This window comes from Crotalus tigris, unplaced genomic scaffold (assembly GCF_016545835.1).
Source record: "Crotalus tigris isolate CLP2741 ecotype Arizona unplaced genomic scaffold, ASM1654583v1 scf7180000017757.759095, whole genome shotgun sequence".
Lineage (NCBI taxonomy): Eukaryota > Metazoa > Chordata > Lepidosauria > Squamata > Viperidae > Crotalus > Crotalus tigris.
Window position 1 is genome coordinate 707642 of NW_024096617.1, and position 27018 is coordinate 734659.

The following is a 27018-nucleotide window of genomic DNA, read 5'->3' on the forward strand; positions in this document are numbered from 1 at the left end:
ATCAGAAAAAATACATTTCTATGTTTCACAGTATTTGTAGAAAAGCTTGGTTTTTGTTATTTAAATTACCAAAGGAATTCTGCCTTTAATTTAATCGTTGTTCAAATATTACTGTCATTTTTTTCTCTATTACAAGGAATGTTTAGTATCTCTTTTTTCTCAAGTTTAAAGTCACTCCAGATTTGAACTGAAAGGCCTATATACAGATATTCTTCATTTACTGACCACAATTGGGATTGGCAACTCTTTTGTAAGTGGTGCAGTTGTGTGATGTCATGACTGTGATGATTTATGATATCAATTCCAGCTGTGGTCATTAACTGAATCACCATGGGTCGTTAAGCACAATGTCATATGACCATAACTTGTGACTTCCTCCAGATTCTCCATTGGCTTTGCTTGTTTGAAGCTGGTTGTGAGGATCACAAATGGCAATCACTGTGACCATCATAAATGCACGCCAGTTGTCAAGCGCTATGATGGCCACTAATTTATGGACCAGTTCTAAGACTAATTTTTTACTGCCATCGTAAGTTCAAAGAGATACTGAACAAATAGTCAGAAAGTGAGCACTATTTGTGAAACTATCAAGTATATTTGAGTATATTCCATGTTAAAATATAATTTGTTTTAATATTCTATTAGAAGTTCTACCTTTCACATACTGCCTTATTTTTCTTGTAAACATATTAGACACTATGATCAAAACATGTAATCCTACCTGTTCATTTTTAAAAAATGTACTAATTTATATTATAGTCTTAGCCTCTGTAAAGCAACTTTTAGCCACATTGGATAATCCTGGATTATAGATCAATGAATGATCCAGCTTCACCAGGCATCGATGCAATTCGCCTGCAGAGTTAAGCCAACCAAAAATGTTTTACTTACCCGTTTATCGATGTCATTGTGTTGGAGCTGGACAAAGCGTGCACTAATAGCAGCAATATAGCTCTGCTGATTGGAGAAAGCCACTCTACCAGCACCTTTGGGGTACTTTAACTCTGGGTCTGTATCAATGCCAGCATAGCAGACTCCTCCATACAAACGATCCATAATCATAGCTAGTTCAACTATAAGAGAACATGAATATGGTAAAATGGCCATAAATTTAAACTTTAGAATTCTCTGGTACTTCTATACTGTTAATGTTTTTACTTATTTCTTAGGAAGATGATCCCTTAATTGTCTTCCATTAATTATAAAACTTTGAGAGCAATGAGGAGGGGGAAAAGGAGTTAGAAAGACCTTCCTCAAATTGAACATGGAGTAAACACCCAAGAAATCTAATACAGAACACCTCTGATCTATCACCCAAGAGACAAACTTAAAAAGCAAAATTTGATTAGCCATAAGAAAAGAATACCACCAGCATATTATTATAACTAAAAAATAAGTTAAACTGCAATTTCAACCATTAGAAGAAATAGGTAGTATTTCAATATATTTTTTCAGGAGTGTATGTTTGAGATAATTAATCTAAATATAAAATTTACTTTGGATACCAAATATCCAAAGGAAGAGATTATTGCCACCACTTCCCAAATGTCTTCCTAAATAGCTTGAACTAAAAACTGAAACGATGAGATATATGACATATTAATAAAAATAGAATAGATACATCAAAATCAGTATCCTGCATTTGAAAAAACCTTGAGTTGATTTTAAATAATCAAACGGAACTAGAGTAAAGCAATCTAGGTATCAGCTATGATTAAAAAGGCCAGTTTAAAGTAGCAGACAATAAAATTTGAGAAAGCAATATAAAAGGACTAAATCTAAACATTATTAAAATTATTTAGACAATGGACAAAACTTAAAAGAAACAAATACAAATAACATAGCAAACAAGGCCATTAATTAAACATGTTACAAATATTGAGACAAAAGCTAAAGTATTAGCCAATGCACAAGGAAAAGTTTCTCTTTTGAAACATATTGTTTTTATTACTGGATTATAGTAAAAGAAATCAATTTCAGTGATTCTGTCAATAGCTGATAGTAATAGATGGTTGTATACAGCACATAGTCTAAAGAAATAGATGTAACTAATTATTTGAAAGAAGTCTCAGTTCAACATTTTTAGAATAATAGCAGAGGTAATTCTCAATTACCGACTACAGTTGTGACTAGCAATTCCATTGCTAAGTGATGTGGTCATAAGTAAAAGTCATGTGATCATGCAGACTTACAATGTCAGTTCATCTGTGGTTCAATGTCATTTCATCCAGCTGTGGTTATTAAGTGAATCACCACAGGCCGTTAAGCACATTACTGGACAGTGACTTGTAACTTTTTGTTAGCTTTCCTAATGAAGGTCACAAATGATGATGGGACAATGGGACACTGTGACCATTGTAAGTGCACGCCAGTTATCTAGTGCCCAAATTGCAATCACATGACCACAGAGAGTTTGCAATGGCTACAGGGACATATAATTTTTTTGTTCAATGTGCTTGTAAACTTTTCATGGTCACTGAATGAGTGGTGGATAAGGGAATGATCTGTAGTTATTCTCAAAGACAGGAAGTATCATACAGGCATTTTCCAATACACCTATCCCATTAGTGAACCAAGATACTAAAATATGCATGTCAACATTGGTCAATAGATTACATTCAATGATTGGTAATTATATTAATCTGGATTAAATTGGATTTATCAGGAGCAAACAGATTGGAAATCCAATTAGGTATATTCTTAACATTCTATATTGGATTTAAAAAACTGGCCTTTTTATTCTAGATGCTTACAAAGTCTTCAGTATGTTGGCACAGTCATTTTTGCTTAAGACGTGAGAAAAAATACATATTTGGAGTTAAATTTATAAAATTATATTTTAAATTAAATGTGATTGTAAGACTTAAAGATATAGATTCACAACATATAATTATACAGAGAGGAACAAAATCGGTTTACCCATTCTCTGCTCCAATCTATGTCACTGAAAGCCCTTTTATACAATTTAAACAATAACATTGGTAACAACAGTTATTGATAACAGTAACAACCTCCTGAGGAAGCAAGTTATACATGCTCTGAGGATACTGTTGTAATGTTGCCTAAGTCAAATCAGAAATTCCCTTTAGTCAAAGAAGAAAAATTAAACTAATCATGCAATAGCATGGCTAAAAATAAATTTTAAAAAGGCTGAGGCATTGTTTACCAACACAATTCCAAATTATAGCACCAGGTAAGGCAGGGATCTTCAAACCTGGTCCTTTTATGACTTGTGGACTTCAACTCCCAGGCACGCTGGCTGAGGAATTCTCGGAATTGAAGTCCACAAGTCATAAAGGCGCCACGTTTGAAGACCCCTGAGGTAAGGGATAAAGTTGCCATAAACAGTATATTAGATTTTTTTTCTTCCATTCAACTGTGCCAGTTTCTTAGAGACTACCTGAACAAGTCCCTGCAGTTTTCTTGGCAAGACTTTTCAGAAGTGGTTTGCCACTGCCTCCTTCCTCTGGTTGAGAGAAAGTGACTGGTTCAAGGTCACCCATCCGGCTTTGTGTCCAAGGCAGGACTAGAAATCAGTCTCCCAGCTTCTAGCCTGACCACTATACCAAATTGGCTCTCATTAGAATTTTAATTTCTCCTCAACAGTTTCCTGTTAAAATTGCTAATTTAAATTTGCTAATGCATAAAATTAAAGATCAACTTAATTATGACACTCATCCAAAAACTATTTTAGTGAAAACTGTGTCTTCTTAAAAATACCTCTACTTCTTAAATTATTTAAATCATTCCTAAATACTACATATTTCCTTAACTAGCAAAATTATTTTTGGCAATTTCTAAAAACAAAATTTGTATTTAAAAAAGAGAAACCAATCTGGGAAAGATTAATTTATTTTATAGGTTTTCAACTGATGCTTCTTCCATTATATTAAAATATACATTTTAAAAAATGAACAGAGATTGAAGAATTCAAACTATATAGTCAAAACTTGACATCTTTTTAAATGAAAGACTATTATATGTATAGAACATTCTGGATCCTAGTTTAGGCTTTTCTAATGAAATCTGAAAGTAGCATCAAAATTTGCCTTATAGACAAAGGAAAACAGTGCTATTTTATAAATGGAGGATTAGGCTATTTTAACAACAGTCCTTAAAGATGATGAAGTCCCTTTACGCTTACAGATTTCAAAGTAACTATTCTTGAAGTAGAGAAAAATATTAAAGGGCAATGTCAAAAAATATGCCGCATTATGAAAGGTTCTTGAATGCTTTCTGTTTAAAATATTTAGAGGATTAGAAACTGGGGATAAAAAAAGACATGTTGTAGATAAAGAAACAGTTAATAGAGGTCTCTCAAATCAATTAGAGAAAATGTATTGAAATAAATACAATAATATAATAGTATAATTCTTCAGGCAAATAGTTCAAGAACTATTTTTAAAGAGTATTGGGAGGCATGTGGCAACATTAGAATGTACTGGCATGGCATTATAGGATTGCTCCAATATCCAACAATTTTGGCAGTCCAGTTTTAGGTAAGTATATGTACCGTGTATACACCATCAAATTTTAGGTAGGTAAATATACCACTTACACCATCAGAATTGTTATCATGTATTGAAGGAGAAAACAAAATATTAAAATCAAACACATTATTAGAATTATTTAATGGCAGTAAAAGTATTTACAGCCCAGAAATAACATTTCATTTTAGACCTTTGCTACTCCAAATTATCAGAAATTGTTTTTAAGGCAAAAGCTATACACAAAATGCAGAGTTTTTGATACAATGGCTCTGTTCACCTAATCTGCAAATTTAGGTTGCTATAAATATAAAATCAATTTAGTGACATTTGTCCTCAACAATATACAAATTGTGGAATGAAGATAAATAATTTGAACAGGAGGGTTTAAGAATATATGAATATATACTGAGCATATTCTTGTTTTTTAATAACTTAAAATAATTTGAAATTTATTTTAATTTTTAATTGGTAATTGTTTACAGTTTAATTTTAGTGATTCATTAATAAACTGAAAAATTAATACCTTTTTAAAAGGCTGTTTTTAAAGTGTAAAAATGTCAAACTCCAATGTGAACTTTATTTCCAAGAATGTCTCTGGGATCACCAAATGTCTCTTATGAACTATCTAAAAATGAAAATGTTAAGTAGCTACAAGAAAGAGGATGAAAATAAGCAATGATAAGAGAGAACATTGCAGGTACAAGCTAATAGGGGGGTGGGGGTTATTATATTATTTTATTTTTCCTCTTGTTATTTTTTTTTATAGGATGCTTTTCTATTTAGGTAAGTCGCCTTGAGTCACCATGTACAAGTAAGCGGCAATACAAATTTTCTAAATAAATAAATAGGTGAAATATGAACTTTGGAATTTGTCCATAGGCATCTGAACAAGTGAGAGATAAATAGCAACCTTTGTTTGTTATGTCATTATGCAAATGACAATTTACATTCTTACACATGACATTATGGGACAATTATATAATCCCATTACTTGTACAATGATGTCATAATGCACGGATTATTTTGCTATCTTGGGGCTTATTACAGATGTTGCTGAACCTGTTATATCCCACTGGAATGCATTTTTTAAATGTTCCCTCAGAAATCATTTAGTGAACACATGTTGTCAAAATTCTAAATGAACCCATCAGTCCAAAAAAGTTGGGGGTCTGAGACAAACACTAAAGAACTGCCTTTTGTAAATTTGAACTGAAAACTGAAATATATATCAAGAATTATTAGAATTTTTACTTAAGATAATCTGATATTTCCAGAGAAAGACTTAAATATTAACTATATATTATGGGGACTGTTGTAATTGTTTCTCTATCATTTAAAAAAATCCAAGGATTGATTATTCAAATGCTTCTCCATATCATTTTTATACTCAAATTTATTACTCTACCCTAGAGAGTCTTTGAGACTCACATAGTTCCCTCAACTTCACCAGTTTAAGAAAATTACTTTCAAGTTGAAAACTGATCATGACAAACAAAAGGGAATAGCCATTCTTCACTTGAAATGCAAATTGGTTTTTTTTTTTAATATTCCCTCTTGAATTTAACATAGCTGCCTTTGGTAACTGGAAGGACTCCTTTGGTGAGGAAAACCAAAATCCTTTCTATAAGGATAAAGAATAGGATTGTAATGTTCACTTATTCTCTCTCCTATGCTTCAACCTCTGATAATAGCTGTTTGAGTAGATATCCCAATCATCCTGAAGAAATTTTGAAATATAAGAGAGAGAGAAGAGTATCAGCAAAAATCACTTGTGAGATTAACCAGTTGGTTCCATTCAACTGCATTTTAAAATAGAAAATATACAAAAAGAAGAGAAGTAGAACTCACTCACTTGAAATACCCTAAATAAAACTAGGCAGATTATTTTATCAAGTTTCAAGCAGTTTTTCACATTCAGCTGGCTTTTTATACTTTTACTCACCAGCTCGGAGGGGTCGTGGAACTCCTCCCACAAAAATAGTTTTTCTGGGGTCTAAAGGTTGAGAACCATCCATTACAAAGTCACTGTCGCTTAAATTCCAAGGTCGAATTTGTACCTGAAATATTCCAAAAATCAGCTTCCTTTTAATCTGCCTTTTGAAAATTAATCTAAGACCAAACAACTTTTATGCAGTGTCTTAACTATCTATAGGTATCAAAATCAACTCGTGGGCTGAATGTTTTAGAAGTCATTTTTACAAAAACATGTTTTCCATGAAAACCTGCAGTAAAACCATTAATAACATCTACACTGTGGCTTAACCTTATTTCATGGCTATATTAACCAAGGAACACCAAATACACATTAACCTTTGCCAATATGGCAAGATAGTCTCATTCATTGGTTGCCTAGAAAATGATAAATTTCGATAGCTTATCCCGGAATCTCTTCATTCTTACTTTTACAATAATGTGTGCCAATCACAATATCAACTTGTTTTGCAAGTAGGAAAGATTGATTAATGCTTAGTGTAAGAGGTTCACTTCCGAAAGGCATAGCAACATAGAATATTAGGATAAGCAGACAGACATACAGCTTACTATTTTATTCAGGATGCCCACAAAATGTGTAAGCTTACTCTCTGAGACATCAGAGCAATATAAGAGACTCTAGAATATCAAGACAACTTAGGTCAAATGTGAAGCATCCAATATACCAAGCTATATACCTATGATGAATAGTTGATAAGTGACCACAAGATAGTAAAGCACCTGCAGACATGAAGATGTGAAGGTTTTGCTACTGCAACATGAACAATTTTGATGAAAAACACAGAACTTACGATTCAGAACAAAGATAAGATAGTTCATAAACTATTTGACATAATATGTTTTTTACAAAGTACTCAACAATTTAATTTATATCACAGAATTTTTTTTTATCTTTTCAATCTTGACTCAAATTACTCACTCAATTTTTTTTCTTTTATATAAGAATAAAGTCCAGTCTATTTTGTAGTTTACATAATTCTTCTGTTTCTATAATTAATAACCTTTCCTTTAAAGTATCCATTTTTGCCATTAAAATCTAGGAAGCGACCAAATCTTAGAAGCAAAAAAATACACATAAAATGATTCACATGTATTACTGACCACAACTGGACTGACAACTCTGACACTAAATGATATATTTGTAAAATGAAAAATCACATGACCATGACCATCTTGTGATGGCGGTTTGGCAGTTCCAGCTGCAGTCATTAAGAAAATCACCATGGGTCATTAAAATTGATGTCATGTAACATTGCTTCTGCTGTCTTCCCCATTGACTCTGCTTGTCAGGAGCTGGCTGTGAAGGTTGAAAATTGTGATCATGGGACTGTGCGATGATGCAACTATCTAACTGTATGCCAATGCCACCTAGGAAGACCAGTTGTAAGTCTCTTTATTCGGTTCTTTATAACTTCAAATGGCTGCTGAATGAATGGTCGGTAAGCAAGGACTTTTTGTACATGCATGTAGGATCTTAATTCAGAACAAATGAGTACTAGACAATCTAATGGCAGGATTGGTTCATGGAACTGGAGGGCCAATTTTATCACCAAATTTTCGTACACAAAACCCTCAACTGCATATAGATTCCTGCAAAATGTGATGCTAAATCTATATATTTGAGATGGAATGCACACAGAATCTGAACTAAAAATTAAATATTGAACATATTTGATTTTTTAAAAAATCATCTCAAAATAAAATCTGCCTAGGAGAATGTGTTGATCCAACCAACCCATTTGCTAAAACTACACTACCCGTACTCTACACTACAAATAGACTCCATCTGTCTGCTCAAAACCCTCATCAAACTGGATCTACTGACTGGCTAATATAAAATTGCCCATCTGAAAATTCTTTGGCCTGTCTCTTGGGGCAAGATAATGTAGCAGGTAGCTATAGTTTCTGAGTTTTCATATCCTCACTGCCTCATTGTCCCCTTGAGCCTGCCACTCTGCTATATTCCTCCCAGTCTCGGAACCAATGCAGCTTGCTATGGTCCACCTCCCTTGAACTGGCTAGGTAGAAAGTTAAGAAGCTAGGTAAGATAAGGTAAGGTAAGGTAAGGTAAGGAAGGAAGGAAGGAAGGAAGGAAGGATAAAAGGGATAAAAGTCTGCTATAGGAAGAGCAGTGCTTCCCCTCTTCGTGACTTTGCTTCTCAAATTAAACATGCACAACTCTAAACGAAATGCTTGTTATGATTTCAATAGATAACATATTAAGGTTTAAATAATATTTCCTTTAAAATGTCCTTCTAGAAGTACTATAAGAAAAAGAAACCAGGATTACAGAAATGCATTCCTAATTTCATTTTATATAAAGGGGTTTATATTTCTTGAAAAACTGCCTCTACCCCCACCTAATACCACATGTTAAATTCCTTTCAATATGGAGAAGATTTTTTAAGTAATTTAAAAACATGGCATGCTAGTTTATTTGCTTTTAGGAGGGAAGAAAATAATTAAAAAACTCCTTATGTGCCAATCCTTGCAAGACAAAGGATGTTTAAACAATATCATCTGCAATCAAAAATTCAGTTTGTGCTACTTAATAACATTTTAAAAGCTAAAGGAAAGTTGTGTGAAAAAGGGATGCATTTATTTACTTAGGCTAAGAGATCTGTCTGAATGGAAAGTATTTAGTTTGTTCATTTAATCAGTTAGCTAACTGAATGCAGATAAGCTCTTGAATATTTTGTACTGAGCATTTTTAAAAGAACAAAATAAATCTGATAAATCTTATTTACAAAGTAAGTAGATATTACATATTCACAGCTAATACCATTTTATTTATTATTTAAAACTTTATTCTATGTTAAATTTGTGCACTCTCCCATCAGTAACAATATAGGGGGAAAGTCGACTGATAAATCTGAAACAGTGAGTCAAGTTCTTTTTCATTATTTACTATATTGGGACAATCACTGTTTCCATTGACCCTTTTTAGTAAATAGCCCAATATTTTACATTTGCATTATTCTAGCCAATCTTTTTGAACTGAGCAGCATATAAGCCACATGTTTATATACTGGTCAATTCCATATATATCAAGAATATTGTTGTTATTCCTCTTACTCAGCTGAATGTTATATGATACAGACAAGAGCACATTATTTGATGCTTTTATGCTAGTTATGATTCCACTTCATTGTATATTATAAAGTACATTGTGCTCTCTCTCTCTCTCTCACTCTCTCTCTCTCTCTCTCATTGTGCGAGAGAGCACAATGTACTTTATAATATACAAATAAGAATATAAACATACATACATAACAAATAAGCAAATAACTACCACAATTTCTTTCGCTCTCATACACACACACTTTATGTCTGTGTGTATGAGAGAGAGAGAGAGAGAAAGAGAGAAATTGTGTTAGTTATTTACTTACTTGTTATGTATGTATGTTTATATTCTTATTTGTCTGTTCAAGGAAGACAACAACATTTTAGTCTTCATTCTATATAACAGATTAAACAATCCACATGTTTAATCTCCCCAACTCTTTTGCGGGGAAAGTAACATGATTTGAAGTAACATGATTAAGTCAGCAGAATGTTGCATTGCTTACTGACCTTGGTCATAATGAATTAAACAGATACGTTGAATGAGCAAAATCAGCATTGAGGTAATTTTTTGTCTTCTTGCATTTTATAAACAGCTGTTTTGTTGAGATGAAGATTTTTTAAACACATATCAAAGACCAGGATAGAAGTTTTAGGATTCTCATTGTTCATAAAATGAATATAATGGACAATATAATGGATGCAATGATTATATTTGAATACATAGATGACCTTCAATGTAATCCTTAAGAAGATTTAAGTAAATTCAGGATTACAGTCCTAAAACTGCCATCATTAACCTGAATAGGTAACTCAGAACATTTGGTTTTAATTATTGAAAGAATTATTATTTTACTTACTGGTTTGTCCTTAATAGTGGGACTTGATACACATAAATAAAGTTTACCATCTTCTTCTAGACAGGCATCTATCAAAGCTTGAACAGAGCTTTCTTCCTGGAACAGCAGAAAAGCATAACCTTGGACAAAAAGAATAAAGTTAGTAAATACAAATTATAAAATACATAGCACAAATTAACCACAGACATAACATGAATGTTGTAAAATAACACAGTATCTTCAAAATGTCTTCAAAAACATAATATCTCTGATCCAAAACATAACATTGCAGCTTGTCCTTGTTTAGTGAACTTAATTGGGATTGGCAACTTAGTGGTTAAGGAAGAAGTTGCTAAGTGAAAACACAATTGTGCATATGATCTTACTTCAACTTATCTTCATTTTATAAACCTGCAAAGGTGGAAAATGGAAGGAATGGTCATAATGTTACTTTTTCATCATCATTGTAATTGTGAACAGTTGCTAAATGAAGCAGTTTAAGTTACTAAACAAGGACTACATGTAGTTATTTTTTTCACTTTTTTACAATTCACTTATAACTAGCCTGCCAATAAGCAATCATGAGATATCAAATATTTAATTGAAAGCAACATTTGTCTAAAGCATTCCTATAATTAAGAAAAGTTGTCCAGTCAATTATTAAATAAGGTTAGTCTGGCAGGACATGTTCTTGGCAAATCCATGCTGACTTCATATAATTACTGCATTATTTTCAGGGTGCTTATATATTGATGTGTTTATTAATTTCTCTAGGATTTTCTATGGTATCGGTATAAGACTGATACTATACAGATTGCTGGATCTTTTTTAATATATTTTTCATATTTTCAAAGACAGGGACAAGATTTGTTCTCCACTCACCTGTTACTTATTTTTCCATAATTATTCAAGGATAATATATAAAAATTATAGCCAACTTCTTTGGTATTCTGGGATACAATTTTTCTAGCCTAGAATTTTTAAACTTATTCACTTCATAAGTTTAAAAACTCTAGGCTAGAAAAATTGTATCCCAGAATACCAAAGAAGTTGGCTATAATTTTTATATATTATCCTTGAATAATACTTCATAGTAATAAGTTTTATTCTGGCTTTCACAATTATTTAGTGTATCAAATATTTTCTTATTAGAGACAACTGAACCAGAGGAATGCTGTGGATATAATTTACTTGGATTTCAGTAAGGCATTTGATAAAGTAGATCACAACCTACTACTCGATAAGATAGAAAAATGTGGGTTAGACAGCATCACCACCAGATGGATTTGTAGCTGGCTGACCAGCCATACTCAGCATTTGGTCCTCAATGGAACCACATCTACATGGAGGGAAGTGTGTAGTGGGGTGCCCAGGACTCTGTTCTAGGCCCAGTGTTCTTCAATATCTTCATCAATGATTTGGACGAGGGGATAGATGGGGAACTCATCAAATTTGCAGACAACACCAAGCTGGCAGGAATAGCCAACACTCCAGAAGATAGGTTTAAGATTCAAGAAAACCTGGACAGACTTGAACACTGGGCGCTATCTAACAAAATGAAATTCAATGGTGAAGAAAAGTAAGGTTCTACATTTAGGCAAGAAAAACCAAATGTACAGGTATAGTATAGGGGGTACCTTGCTCAATAGTAGTAACTGTGAGAGGGATCTCAGAGTCCTAGTAGACAATCACTTAAATATGAGCCAGCAGTGTGCTGCAGCTGCCAAAAAAGCCAACACAGTGCTGGGCTGCATTAACAGAGGGATAGAATCAAGAACACGTGAAGTATTAATATCACTTTACAATGCCTTGGTAAGACTACACTTAGAATACTGCATCCAGTTTTGGTCACCACAATATAAAAAAGATGCTGAGACTCTAGAAAGAGTACAGAGAAGAGCAACAAAGATGATTAGGGGACTAGAGGCTAAAACATATAAGGAACGGCTGCTGGAATTGGGTATGTCTAGTTTAACGAAGAAAAGGACGAGGGGGACATGATAGCAGTGTTCCAATATCTCAGGGGCTGCCACAAAGAAGAGGGAGTCAAGCTATTCTCCAAGGCGCCTGAAGGCAGGACGAGAAGCAACGGATGGAAACTGATCAAGGAGAGAAGCAATTTAGAACTAAGGAGAAACTTCCTGACAGTTAGAACAATTAACCAATGGAACAACCTGCCTCCAGAAGCGATGAATGCTCCAACACTGGAAGTTTTTAAGAAGAGACTGGACAACCATTTGTCTGAAATGGTGTAGAGTTCCTGCCTGAGCAGGGGGTTGGACTCGATGACCTCCAAGGTCCCTTCCAACTTTATTATTATTATTATTATTATGGATCATCGCACAGTCAGCCAGATGTTCAGACTGGATTTGGCATTTTGTCTACCTATCGAGTCCTTACCCAGGACCTGGGATAGGCAGATGTGGATGTTTGATGGTATTACAGATATCGTCGCAGGATGGAAGCAGTTCCTAGTAAGGCCGCCTTTTGCAATTGACTAATAGCGAATTTGTCAATGCCAATGGTGTTCAAGTGGTGCTCCAGTTGTTTTGGGATTGCACCCAAGGAGCCTATTACTATTGGTACTACCCTTGCTTGCTTTTGCCACAGTCTTTCTATTTCTATTTGTAGGTCTTTGTATTTTGTTATCTTCTCCAGTTCTTTCTCTTCTATTCTGCTGTCTCCAGGCACTGCCACATCCACTATCCAGACTTTTTTGTCTTTCTTATCGACAATTGTTAAGTCTGGGGTGTTATGTTGCAGGTGCTTGTCTGTTTGAATTCTGAAGTCCCAGAGCAGTTTAATTTTATCATTTTCTATGACTTTCTCTATTTTATGATCCCACCAGTTTTTGCTTACAGGCAAATGATATTTTTTGCAGATCTTCCAATGCACCATTGTTGCTACTTTGTCATGCCGCTGCTTGTAATCAGTTTGTGCAATCTTCTTGCAACAGCTTACCAAGTGGTCCACTGTTTCTTCAGCTTCTTTGCATAGGCGGCACTTACTGTCTGTTGCTGTCTTCTCAATTTTGACTTTGTATGCATTTGTCCTTAAGGCTTGGTCTTGTGCAGCCAGAATTAGTCCCTCGGTCTCTTTCTTCAATTTTCCTGCTCTTAGCCATTGCCAGGTCTTGTTATTATCTGCTTTCCCAGCTATTTTTTTCATGTATTGGCCATGTAGTGCTTTGTCTTCCCATGCCTCTATTCTGTTCTTCATTTGGTCTTTCTTGTAGGCCAGTTTGGTCTCTCCAGTAGTTAGTAAGCCTTCCTGATATACTAATTTCAGTGCATCTTCATCATTGTTCTTCAGATATTCTTCCAAAGCCATTTTTTCTTCTTCAACCATCTGATGTACTTGTAGCATTCCACGCCCACCTATTTGCCTTGGTAGATAAAGTCTATCAATGTCACTGCGTGGATGAAGGGCATGATTCATTGTCATTATTTTTCTGGTCTGCCTATCCATTGCTTTTAGTTCTGCTTGAGTCCAGTCCACTATTCCAGCTGTGTACCTAATGACTGGGATTGCCCAGGTGTTGATTGCCTTTATGGTATTTCCTCCATTGAGTTTGGATTTTAAGATCTTCTTCACTCTCTTGATGTATTCACCTCTAATCTTTTTCTTGACTTCAGTGTGCTTGATGTTGTCAGCTTGAAGGATACCCAAGTATTTGTAGTACTCTTCCTCATCCAGACTCTTAATGTTATTTTCGTGGGGCATCTTGATTCCTTCAGTTTTCACTATTTTTCCTTGTTTGATAGTAAGTGTGGCACATTTGTCCAAGCCAAACTCCATTACAATATCTTGGCTATATATACGGACAGTGTTGAGCAGCGATTCTATTTCAGATGATGTTTTTCCATACAGCTTCAGATCATCCATATAAAGGAGGTGGGATAGTCTGGCAGATGTTTTTGATGTTTGATAGCCATGTCCTGAGTTATTCAGTATTGTTGACAGAGGAAACAGTGCAATAACAAATAGTAATGGTGATAATGAATCTCCTTGAAATATTCCTCTCTTGATATTAACCTCTCCCAGCCTCTCACCATTGATCTGCAACTGTGTCTTCCATTGTGCCATCGATCTTTGCACAAATTTTCTGATGTTTCTACTGACTCCTGTTATTTCTAGGCACTTTATTATCCAATCATGTGGCAGAGAGTCAAATGCCTTTTTGTAGTCAATCCATGCCACATTCAGGTTGGTCTTCCTTCTCTTGCAGTTTTCCAAGATCATTTTGTCTATTAGGAGTTGATCTTTTGTTCCTCTGCTATTGGGGCGGTTTCCTTTCTGCTCAGGTGGAAAGAGATTGTTTTCAACTAGATGCTGTTGCACTGCATCAGCTACTACACCAGTTAGTAATTTGAAAGTTGTTGGTAAGCAGGTAATTGGCCTGTAGTTACCTGGTGTTGCCCCTTTTGCTGGATTTTTCATTATTAGGTAGGTTTTCCCAGTTGTTAGCCACTTTTCAATTTCTCCTCCTTGTAGTATATTGTTGAATTGCTTGGCAATGAGTGGGTGTATAACAGTTAGATGTTTCAACCAAAACCCATGCAGTTCATCTTCACCTGGTGCTGACCAATTTTTGATTTTCTTTGCTCTTTTTTCTACCATTTTTGTTGTTATTACTAGTTCTTTCATTTCAACTTCTGTTTTATTTGCATCCACCTCTTTTAACCAAGCCGCATCCTTGTTGTATTTCTTTGGGTTATCCCATATCTGCTTCCAGAACTGCACTGTTTCTTCCTTGTCAGGTACTGACTGATTCCTTGCAGTTTCTCCATTGATGGATTGGTAGAAACGTTTCTGATTGGATTGAAATTGGAGGTTCTGCCTATAGTTTGCAATTCGAGCTTCATATCTACTGATTTTCCTGGCTATAGCTGTTATTTGTTGCTTTATTATTTCCAGTGCTTCCTTGATCTTCCTTGTTTCTAAGTGGTATTTCTTGATTAGGTATTCTTTGGTCTTCTTGTTCTTCAGCTTCTTTTCTTTCATCTGTTCTAGCTTGCTTGCATGTGATCTTAACTTGCTGATCTTATTTTCTAGTCTAACCTTCCATTTTTCTGGTGCACTGTTTGTTTGTTTTTCTTTTTGTTGATTTTGCATCCCAGGTATTCTGTTATAACTGCAGCTGTGCTGTACATTAGTTGGTTTGTTTCTTGCAGTGAATTGGTGCTTATACTTGATATTGCAGTATTTGCATCTTTTAATGCTTGTGCTAGCTGTTTCTTTGGAACAAGCTTCAATGCAGGTAGCCTTATTCTGTTGTTTTTGTGCTGTTCTAGATGCTCAGTTATTCTTTGTTTCAGTTCTTTTATTTCTTTAGTTAGAGGGTTTTGTTCTTTCTGAGGAAGAGGTGCCTGGTTTCCAAATGAGAACAGTTGTATAGCTCTGCTGGATTCCTTCACTGCCAACTCCCCCTGGTTTGCCTCTACATTCTGGATTACTTCTGGTAAGGCTTTGATTTCTTTGCCCTGGGTAAACCTTTGCAGTTCGTCCAATTCTGTTTCTGTGAATACTTTATTTCGTGTTATAAATCGGCGTTGATCTGCTAGTCTCTGTTCTGTTATTTCTGATTCTGGATGTTGTTCTTTCCAGAACTGGTGCATTCGTTTTAGATATCCTCTTCTTGTTGGACTTGATCTGTAGTAACAGATCATTATTTCTTTGTTTTCCATCACTGTGTATCTGCGACGGGTAAACACCTTTTCTTCCAGTAGTTCTGCAGCTGCTGGCCCTGGTTGCTCAGCCAACAGTCCTGAGTCCTGTAACCCATTTTTCACCAGATATCCAGGAACTCCAATATCTAGTGCGGACCTTGTTAACCCGGGCGACGTCCGAGCCGGTATGGCATTCTGAAATTTACGTCTCACCATATTTTTTATGGGAGAGACACTCTTTGTCTGACTCCTCTGATGAGACCTGTCCAGTATGGTTGAACCTCTGGCATAGCTCTCATCTTCCTCAGAGTACACAAGCCCCACAACCACGTCAAGGTAGTGCCTCACTGGGGGATTATTATTATTATTATTATTATTATTATTATTATTATTATCGATCATCGCACAGTCAGCCAGATGTTCAGACTGGATTTGGCATTTTGTCTACCTATCGAGTCCTTACCCAGGACCTGGGATAGGCAGATGTGGATGTTTGATGGTATTACAGATATCGTCGCAGGATGGAAGCAGTTCCTAATAAGGCCGCCTTTTGCAATTGACTAATAGCGAATTTGTCAATGCCAATGGTGTTCAAGTGGTGCTCCAGTTGTTTTGGGATTGCACCCAAGGAGCCTATGACTATTGGTACTACCCTTGCTTGCTTTTGCCACAGTCTTTCTATTTCTATTTGTAGGTCTTTGTATTTTGTTATCTTCTCCAGTTCTTTCTCTTCTATTCTGCTGTCTCCAGGCACTGCCACGTCCACTATCCAGACTTTTTTGTCTTTCTTATCGACAATTGTTGTTATTATTATTATTATTATTATTATTATTATTATTATTATTATTATGGATCATCGCACAGTCAGCCAGATGTTCAGACTGGATTTGGCATTTTGTCTACCTATCGAGTCCTTACCCAGGACCTGGGATAGGCAGATGTGGATGTTTGATGGTATTACAGATATCGTCGCAGGATGGAAGCAGTTCCTAATAAGGCCGCCTTTTGCAATTGACTAATAGCGAATTTGTCAATGCCAATGGTGTTCAAGTGGTGCTCCAGTTGTTTTGGGATTGCACCCAAGGAGCCTATTACTATTGGTACTACCCTTGCTTGTTTTTGCCACAGTCTTTCTATTTCTATTTGTAGGTCTTTGTATTTTGTTATCTTCTCCAGTTCTTTCTCGTCTATTCTGCTGTCTCCAGGCACTGCCACGTCCACTATCCAGACTTCTTTGTCTTTCTTATCGACAATTGTTAAGTCTGGGGTGTTATGTTGCAGGTGCTTGTCTGTTTGAATTCTGAAGTCCCAGAGCAGTTTAATTTTATCATTTTCTATGACTTTCTCTATTTTATGATCCCACCAGTTTTTGCTTACAGGCAAATGATATTTTTTGCAGATCTTCCAATGCACCATTGTTGCTACTTTGTCATGCCGCTGCTTGTAATCAGTCTGTGCAATCTTCTTGCAACAGCTTACCAAGTGGTCCACTGTTTCTTCAGCTTCTTTGCATAGGCGGCATTTACTGTCTGTTGCTGTCTTCTCAATTTTGACTTTGTATGCATTTGTCCTTAAGGCTTGGTCTTGTGCAGCCAGAATTAGTCCCTCGGTCTCTTTCTTCAATTTTCCTGCTCTTAGCCATTGCCAGGTTTTATTATTATCTGCTTTCCCAGCTATTTTTTTCATGTATTGGCCATGTAGTGCTTTGTCTTCCCATGCCTCTATTCTGTTCTTCATTTGGTCTTTCTTGTAGGCCAGTTTGGTCTCTCCAGTAGTCAGTAAGCCTTCCTGATATACTAATTTCAGTGCATCTTCATCATTGTTCTTCAGATATTCTTCCAAAGCCATTTTTTCTTCTTCAACCATCTGATGTACTTGTAGCATTCCACGCCCACCTATTTGCCTTGGTAGATAAAGTCTATCAATGTCACTGCGTGGATGAAGGGCATGATTCATTGTCATTATTTTTCTGGTCTGCCTATCCATTGCTTTTAGTTCTGCTTGAGTCCAGTCCACTATTCCAGCTGTGTACCTAATGACTGGAATTGCCCAGGTGTTGATTGCCTTTATGGTATTTCCTCCATTGAGTTTGGACTTTAAGATCTTCTTCACTCTCTTGATGTATTCTCCTCTAATCTTTTTCTTGACTTCAGTGTGCTTGATGTTGTCAGCTTGAAAGATACCCAAGTATTTGTAGTACTCTTCCTCATCCAGACTCTTAATGTTATTTTCGTGGGGCATCTTGATTCCTTCAGTTTTCACTATTTTTCCTTGTTTGATAGTAAGTGTGGCACATTTGTCCAAGCCAAACTCCATTACAATATCTTGGCTATATATACGGACAGTGTTGAGCAGCAATTCTATTTCAGATGATGTTTTTTCATACAGCTTCAGATCATCCATGTAAAGGAGATGGGATAGTCTGGTAGATATTTTTGATGTTTGATAGCCATGTCCTGAGTTATTCAGTATTGTTGACAGAGGAAACAGTGCAATAACAAATAGTAATGGTGACAATGAATCTCCTTGAAATATTCCTCTCTTGATATTAATCTCTCCCAGTCTCTCACCATTGATCTGCAACTGTGTCTTCCATTGTGCCATCAATCTTTGCATAAATTTTCTGATGTTTCTACTGACTCCTGTTATTTCTAGGCACTTGATTATCCAGTCATGTGGCAGAGAGTCAAATGCCTTTTTGTAGTCAATCCATGCCACATTCAGGTTGGTCTTCCTTTTCTTGCAGTTTTCCAAGATCATTTTGTCCATTAGGAGTTGATCTTTTGTTCCTCTGCTATTGGGGCGGTTTCCTTTCTGCTCAGGTGGAAAGAGATTGTTTTCAACTAGATGCTGTTGTGCTGCATCAGCTACCACACCAGTTAGTAATTTGAAAGTTGTTGGTAAGCAGGTAATTGGCCTGTAGTTGCCTGGTGTTGCCCCTTTTGCTGGATTTTTCATTATTAGGTAGGTTTTCCCAGTTGTTAGCCACTTTTCAATTTCTCCTCCTTGTAGTATATTGTTGAACTGCTTGGCAATGAGTGGGTGTATATTATTATTATTATTAAATTAGAAATTGAGTAGTTCTATGTTTTCTTTGTTTCTTGTTCATCTCTCTTATTTATGTTTTGGTTTAGCTTTAGTTTTAAGAAGTCATCTGTGTGCAACCATTTATATAATTCATAGCATTCCATTGTTCTATTCATAATTGTTATACATTATAAATTATGATGTATGAGATTGGAAAGAATTGGTTTTCCTTTAAGAATATATGTGTGTGTATCTTTTAGTAAGAGAATATTTACATAATAATAGAAACGATATTCTGTGAACTATGTCAACAATCATTAGAAAAATAGAAATTACATAGAACATATTTAACAGAGTAAATAACATACCTAATTAAATGCATGTTATAAATTAATAATAGTTAACAAGCACTATAATTTGCTGGTTAAATATACAAAAAAGCTACTGTTTCCTTAGCAATGAAGGAAGTAGAAAATGATGAATTATTTGGGACAATGCACAATAATAATATCCCAAGGGTATATCAATAAATTTGGTGGATTAACAAACAGAAGGTTGTTTGGAAAGTAAAGGTTAGAATTTGAGCATCTGGAGATGTCTGGAAAGATCAGAAGATGCTAATTGTTTCACTATATTAGGAAAAACATCAGCATTCTTATAGCAACTAGTAACTTAATAGCAGAATAAATAATTATATAATAATTATATACTTCCCATAAGAATGTGAAGAATGTGAAATATGCAAAGGAAGCAGAGGTTTGATCACTACAGTAATGCAGGCAATATTATTATTTGGCAGCTACTATATACATTGCTACAAGGAATGGATGCAATTTAGGTGAAGAAGAAGCCAAAAATGAGGGAAGGAACACCAGAATATACCAGAGCTTTAGTTTTTTTCCATTTACCATCTGGCTTCAAGTTAGTTGGAATTTTCCTCAAATATAACTGCTGAATGCCTTGTTTTAAACACATGAACTACTTTATTTCCCTGAAGGATAGAGGCGTTTTGTTTTCAAACACAGAACTACCCAATAGAGGAAAATTTATGAATCATATACAGGTAGTCCTCACTTAACAACTGATCATTTTAAGACTGTTTATAGTTATGACAAGCCCTAAAAAGTTACTTATGACCCACCCTTGAAGTTGAAACTGCCATTCCCCCCCCACAGTCACATGATCTCATTTCAAGAGTTTAGCATTTATAAATGTTTGAATTTATAGCATGTTGCAGCATCCTGCAGTCCCATTATTTGCAATGTTTTTTTTTGCCAGTTTTGCCATTTGGGAGAGTGGATTTGCTTAATGACCCCGTGGTTCACTTAATGACCACACAATTTGCTTAATGACTGTGGCGACTATGGCCACTGAAAAAACAGTCTTAAAATTGAGTCAGGTCATGTGGTGACCCACTTATTGACTGTAACGAATTACAATGGAAATTCCAAGCTCAATTGTGAAGTCATGTTTCTAGTCTTTATTTTATGAATTTTAAATATGGACACCCACCACTGAGAATTTTACTGAGGTATTACATAATAGACTTCTTAGCTAAAGTAATCTCCAATCTAGTGCTGAGATCTTGCAATTCTGGGGACTCTTAACAGAGTTTCTAATCATTATGCTGTAAAGTTTCTACTAAAATTCTGGCAGCTCAGAAGTCAGTTATAAATAATCTGGAACAGTTGTGACAAAGTGTTTAGCACTTTCAGACAGACATTCACGGCAACTGGCAGGCACTTTGAAAGCTGTTTCTCATATTAGTGCCCTGGCAAAAAATAGAAAAGACTATATCCTTGTCTTCTGCTAAAATATATTTCACTGAAGAATGTTTTTAATAAACATAAGAGAGCACTGATTTAACCACCCAAAACATAGGATGTCTTGAGAACTCAGTAAGCCTTTATTGGAGTTCTCCATTCCTAAACTAAAGACATTAAATTTATATTAGATGATATGAAGAAATTCAGTAATGCTATAACCAGAAAGAAAAATTGCACTTAAATGGTTCTTCAACAAAGCACAGAAATTCCACTTTGTATATATAATTGAAATGTGATAAAATTTTAATATGTTGGAAAAACTTATCAAATGCTGCTGCTAGATAAAGAAGTGAAGAATATTCCATTATTCATTCATGTTCCTATGCTTCTAAAGCAGTGTTTCCCAAACTTGACAATTTTAAGGCATGTGGACTTCAACTCCCAGAATTCCACAGCCAGCATTGCTGGCTGTGGAATTCTGGGAGTTGAAGTCCTCATGCCTTAAAATTGTCAAGTTTGGGAAACACTGTTCTAAAGGATAAAAATGAGGAACATTTCAAAGTGTTTTGGGGAATATAGAAACTGCTGGCTTTCTCCTCTTCCTGGCACCTGAGCAGAATCTCTGTCAGATTATTATCTTTAGCACAAACAGAAAAGGCTATCCTGTTAATGAAAAGACAACACTGAAACTAATCCACAGATAATTATTTATCAGCTGGTTAATTAGGAACTGAATGCATATTAGGCTTCTTTGATAAAATAAAAATAAAACTTTAGCATATTACAAAATAAATTTAAAGATTAATATATTAATAGTTTCATTCAAATAATCAAGGTAGTTTTAACTTTCTCATTCATAGAAATTTTATATCTATTGAAAGAGATACTTTCATTCTTCATCACAAATAAATGCACTAGCGTTTGCAAAGAAAAATTTTAAAAAAGTGCTCTAAATATTAAAAAGTTACTGGGATAAATGCAGTTGTTTTTAACAGTAATTATTATGCACTAGGTTTTTGACAATTATCCATTATTCTGATAAGGAAATGTTTGAATATTTGAAAAGGATGCAAAAACATTTGTTCCTACACTCCATTCTCTGATCCCACTGTCTCTAGAATAGTGAAGAACAGTCAGAATTGTAATTACCTACTAGTATATACAATTCTAGGATTGTGAAAAATGGTACTTATTATGATTAAAAACTATGGTACTGTCCTATCATGAACAATACTAATGTCTTTATGTTAAATTATCCACCGAGGCTGGATAGCTATTATTCAAAAGATTCAAACAACTCCTGTGTTGCAGGATATCCATAAAAATGGTTATGAAACCACAGAAATCACTGTATTATTATGGCTAGAATCTCACTGCAGTCATGCAACAGCATATTCAATCTTAGAACAGAAATAGATAACAAAAGTTATAGATGACAAGAAAGATGAAACCAATATTTCAAGCATCTAAAAATGCATTTAGAAAATTATTTATACATGGAGAACGTTTTCCTGCTTCAGAAAACTGAAATAATTACCTTTAGGTGGAAAATATGACTTGCTTTCAGCTTTGTGAGGCCAGTCCACCACAAGAGGTCCAAACCTACGAAAGCTAGCAGTGATTTCATCTATAACAAAATAATAATTAAGATTCATCAGAAATAAAAATGAGTGATAAAACTAAGTACTTTTGCTTAATGGTTCTGATTTTTTTAAAGTACAGGTAGTCCTCAACTTCCAATCATTTAGTGACTGTTTGAAGTTACAACAGCACTAAAAAAAGTGACTTAAAACGGTTCCTCATACTTATAACCATCACTGCATCCCCAGGGTTAGTGATCAAAATTTGGGCGCTTGACAATCGGCATGTATTTATGATTATAGTAGCATCCCAGGTCATGTGATCACCAATTACGACCTTCCCAGCCAACTTCCAACAAAGTAAATCAATGGGGGAGGCCAGAGTTGTTTAATGATCATGTGATTCACTTAAAAACTGCAGTGATTAATTTAACAATTGTGGCAAAAAAAGCTTGTAAGATCAGGTGTGACCCATTTAATATCTGCCTTGCTTAGCAACACAACTTCTAGTCCCAACTATGGTTGTAAGTAAAGGAATACCTGTATCTGAAGTTGAACTTTTTCAGTTTTGGAACTACAGGTGTGCAGAATGTTTTGAGCATGAAATTCCATGAAATGTTTAGCATTCAGAGCAAAACAAAACAGAATAGAATAGAATTCTTTATTGGCCAAGTGTGATTGGACACCTAAGGAATTTGTCTCCGCTGGTGCATAAGCTCTCAGTGTACACACATACAACAACAAAGCGATAAGTCATAGGTTATATATCATAGTTACAATGAGCTGTTTTGACCATTTTTGAGATGTTTTGAACTTGAAAAAGAATTATTGCAATCTTGAACATGTCAAAATATTTGTCTGAAACACCTCCAAAATACTGGAAAAAGTCACTATGTATTTGAAACAGCACTTGTACATCAAAACAAGTTGTTTCACTAAATTTTGCACTTTATATATTTTAAAATATTTCAAAACAGAACCCTATTTGGAATCAAATTTCTTAAATTATTTTTTACTCTATGTTTACTTTTTTGTCTTGCCTTGTATGTGTCTAGTCTTTTTGTCTTTATTTTTTTAAATGCAAAAGAAAAAGAACCAGGATCCTGTCACTGAAGCTGAGGGCTACTGACTAATGCTAATATACTGCTCATAGGCATTGTAGATGTAGCTCTAGTTATGAAAAACAGTACTGCTATATAAACTGCTTCAATATTAATAAAAGTAACACCAAAAAAATTAAACGTATTTTATATTCCATGTCCTAAGGAGAGATTACCAATTAGGACTGTAAATCAATTTAAGCTATTTTGATCCAAATTCAGTTGTTATTATATACATAGTCCTCAACTTACAACCATTCATTTAGTTGCTATTCAAAGTTATAACGGCACTGAAAAAAATGCCTTATCACTACTTTTCACGCTTATGACCATTCAGTATCCCCACTGTCATGTGATCAAAATTCAGATGCCTAGCAACTGACATATATTTATGACAATTGCAGTGTTTTGTAATCATCTTCTGCAACCTTCTCACAAGCAAAGTCAATGGGGAAGCCATATTTACTTAACAACATGTTACTAATTTAATAACTGCAGTGATTCACTTAACAACTGCAATAATTTTATCACAAAGGTTGTAAAATGGGACAAAACTCACTTAACAACTGTCTCACTTAACAACAAAAACTTTGGGGTTAATTGCGGACTACCTGTACTAGAAGAATTAGAGATACTGTATTATCACCACTAAACTATCCTATCAGGCAATGATACTTTTTTCTGTGTAAGGTAATACACTGAATTCAATACTGTATTGGTATACTCAGAAGTAGTAAGTAATAGGATTCAGGGAATTTATAGTCTAAATTGCCAAAGTTTATTTCTCACTGAGATGGTGTTATTAACATAATCTTGACTTCTTCTGTCCCCTCTATTTCTCTCTTTGTATAGGCAATAGACAAGGGGAAGAAAACAGAAGTAGTCAAGGTGATTAGATACACTATGTCTTTGTGTGTATATACATATACTCTGTGTGTGTGAGTGTGTGTGTGTGTGTGTGTAAGAGCTTACTCTATTAATCTGTTTTTTAAAGAAATGAAAGGCCACTATACTACTGAGTCTTAGCTGCCAGTAATTTTTAAAGGGCAAAAAACCCTATACTAGGGGTCCCCAACCCCCGGTCCATGGACTGGCACCGGTCCGTAGCATGCCAGCAACCGGACTGCACAAACAAGAAAAGCCCCATCCATGGGATGCAGGCAATACACAAAACCTTTTTCCATGGCACCAGTCCCTGTTGCCCCAAAGGTTGGGGACCTCTGTCCTATACCCTTCCTCCCATCAGTCCACTGTACCTTCATCAATGTCAGGAGGCAGACCTCCAACAAACACCTTCCTAGAATAGCGTTCGACTCTTTCACCATTCTGACAGTGAGTTGGGGAGTTGAGACCTGATGATAAAGACTGGTCACCATGACTGTCATCCAGAAAGCCATCTTCAAAAGGAAATAGCGAAGATCGACCTGTGAAATATGTTACAGACATTTACACAACTGATTCAAATATGCATAGAAGCTTTCCATTAATAAATCTACATAGCTTAACATGCAATATTCTAATTTTTCATATCATATTCTACATATAAATATATTTGTAAGTAAATTAGGACAGTTTGAATTCTGGATCTTTAATCATTCAAACAGGAATTGTCATTAACTTATGAGGATGGGCTACAAGGATACATTTATAATATTCATGATAACTAAGCAAGTAGAGATAAATTCACATGCTATACCTCCAATCAATTTGTGTTTACTTGTGATTTGGCATACTCTCCAATCCTATACATGGAAAACCATAATTTTGATGCAAGCATAGCCTAGAAATTTTTCTAGCAATGGCTGGCTTGAACACTTGCTCAGAGGATAATATTATTCTCTCCTGCTCAACATATACTTGCAAACTGCCGAAATGAATTCAAAAGTTTTTAGTCACCTTGGAAAGGAAGAGTTATCAGGAACTGTTAACATATTTTGCTTACTGAACCTATATGCCCACAAAATAATCTTATAATTCACAAGTTTCTCCCTCCCAACATGGTCATTTTCATTAGAACATAAACATTAAAACCAGATCTGTAACATTTAATGTTCTTTATCTAATACTCAGATTATAAAGATTATAAAAAGTCAATATGAAATATTAATATGTTCCATCATCTAGAATACCTATGATTCACACAGCATCCATAAATCTTACTCACTGTTGTACAATATGTTTTAGGCGTAACGAATTTAAGTCAAAACCTAAACAATTCTGTACATTTCCCTTTTTATTTAAAGTGCTTGTTTCAAAGTAAATTTGATTACATAATAAACTTTCTTCCCTGAAACCAACAGAGTAAAATACAAGCACAAGCAAATAATGCCAAATTCTTCTTCTAATTCTCTTTCTCTTTGTGTGTCTATGTGTCATGCATATATTTATGCAAATATTATGGACTGCATTATACTGTAGGCAAAAGCATCTAGAAATCTTGGCTTATATTTAAAAAGCTAAGCAAGATGACAATATTTGGATAGGAAACCAACTGGAAATCCCAGGGTTGTAGACTAGACAGTGAAAGCAAACATCAGATCAATTCAACATTGTTGTCAAGAAAAGAACCTTGATATCTTTCTATAGCTACTAGCTCAGCTCAAATGAGATTTACATTTATGGCAAGAACCTAAGAGGTTTCCTATAAGGAAGTTTTTTCTTCCATTATTTGGCCCTGAAATCCCTATTTGGCCCTGACTTGTAAAAAGCCTTTTCAAAGGATCAGTGTCCCTCCTAAAAAATGAGATAGGATGCAGAAGGTCACTCACTTTGGAGCAATTCTCCATTGTATAACCAGCCCCCACATTCCAAACCACATCCCTGGGATAGAATGTGGGGGGTAGTTATACCATGAAGAATTGCTCCAAACCAGGTGAACTTCTGCATCCTATCTCATTTTTTTAGGAGAAACACTGATTTTTTTGAAAAAGGTTTTTCAGTAACATGAGTGGCTGCTTGCTGCTATGATAAGAATGGGGCAGGAATAAACCTCTTTATGTTAAATTATATTTGATTCCAAATTTACATCACAGTGTTCCAGCCCCTGCTCTCATGTCACTTTTGCTTAGAAGAAGTTGTCCTAAACACTAGAAAGTTGTTAGATACAACATTGGTTAATTCGACTTCCACATTCAAGTACTTGCGGATTTGCAAGTCACTTCGCAAGTCCAAGTGTCTTTTAAGACAAAAATTGTGTTCTGAAAAAGCAGTACTGCATTCTCTTACAATTTCACTAGTTAATAGTGGCTCAAGGTACTAATATTCATTTTTAGTAACTACTATAATGTTGTCAATATAAATAATATTATGAACAGAACATTTTATAAATGGTAAGAAAAAACATTTTAAAACAAACCAATTGGGATATATAAATGTGGGCCAGTTTATTCTAGTAGTTAAGGTACTGGCTTAGAAACCAGGAGATTGTGAATTCTAGTCTGACTTAGTCATGAAAAACTAGCTGTGTGATTTTGGGTCAGTCACTCTCTCTTA

The 27018-nt window shown here is 34.9% G+C and overlaps 1 protein-coding gene across 4 annotated transcripts in view; it reads right to left on the bottom strand.

Moving 5' to 3' along the window:
* LOC120306908 (cytoplasmic polyadenylation element-binding protein 3) overlaps nt 1–27018 on the bottom strand; it is a 57490-nt gene that overhangs the window by 6121 nt on the left and 24351 nt on the right. For all 4 annotated transcript variants that reach the window (XM_039340952.1, XM_039340951.1, XM_039340950.1 and 1 more), the window contains 5 exons: nt 24783–24950; nt 22384–22473; nt 10406–10524; nt 6433–6547; nt 892–1073 (listed from right to left, as the gene is read on the bottom strand). In XM_039340952.1, coding sequence (XP_039196886.1) covers nt 892–1073; nt 6433–6547; nt 10406–10524; nt 22384–22473; nt 24783–24950 — 674 coding nt within the window. The remainder of the gene's footprint in view (nt 1–891; nt 1074–6432; nt 6548–10405; nt 10525–22383; nt 22474–24782; nt 24951–27018) is intronic.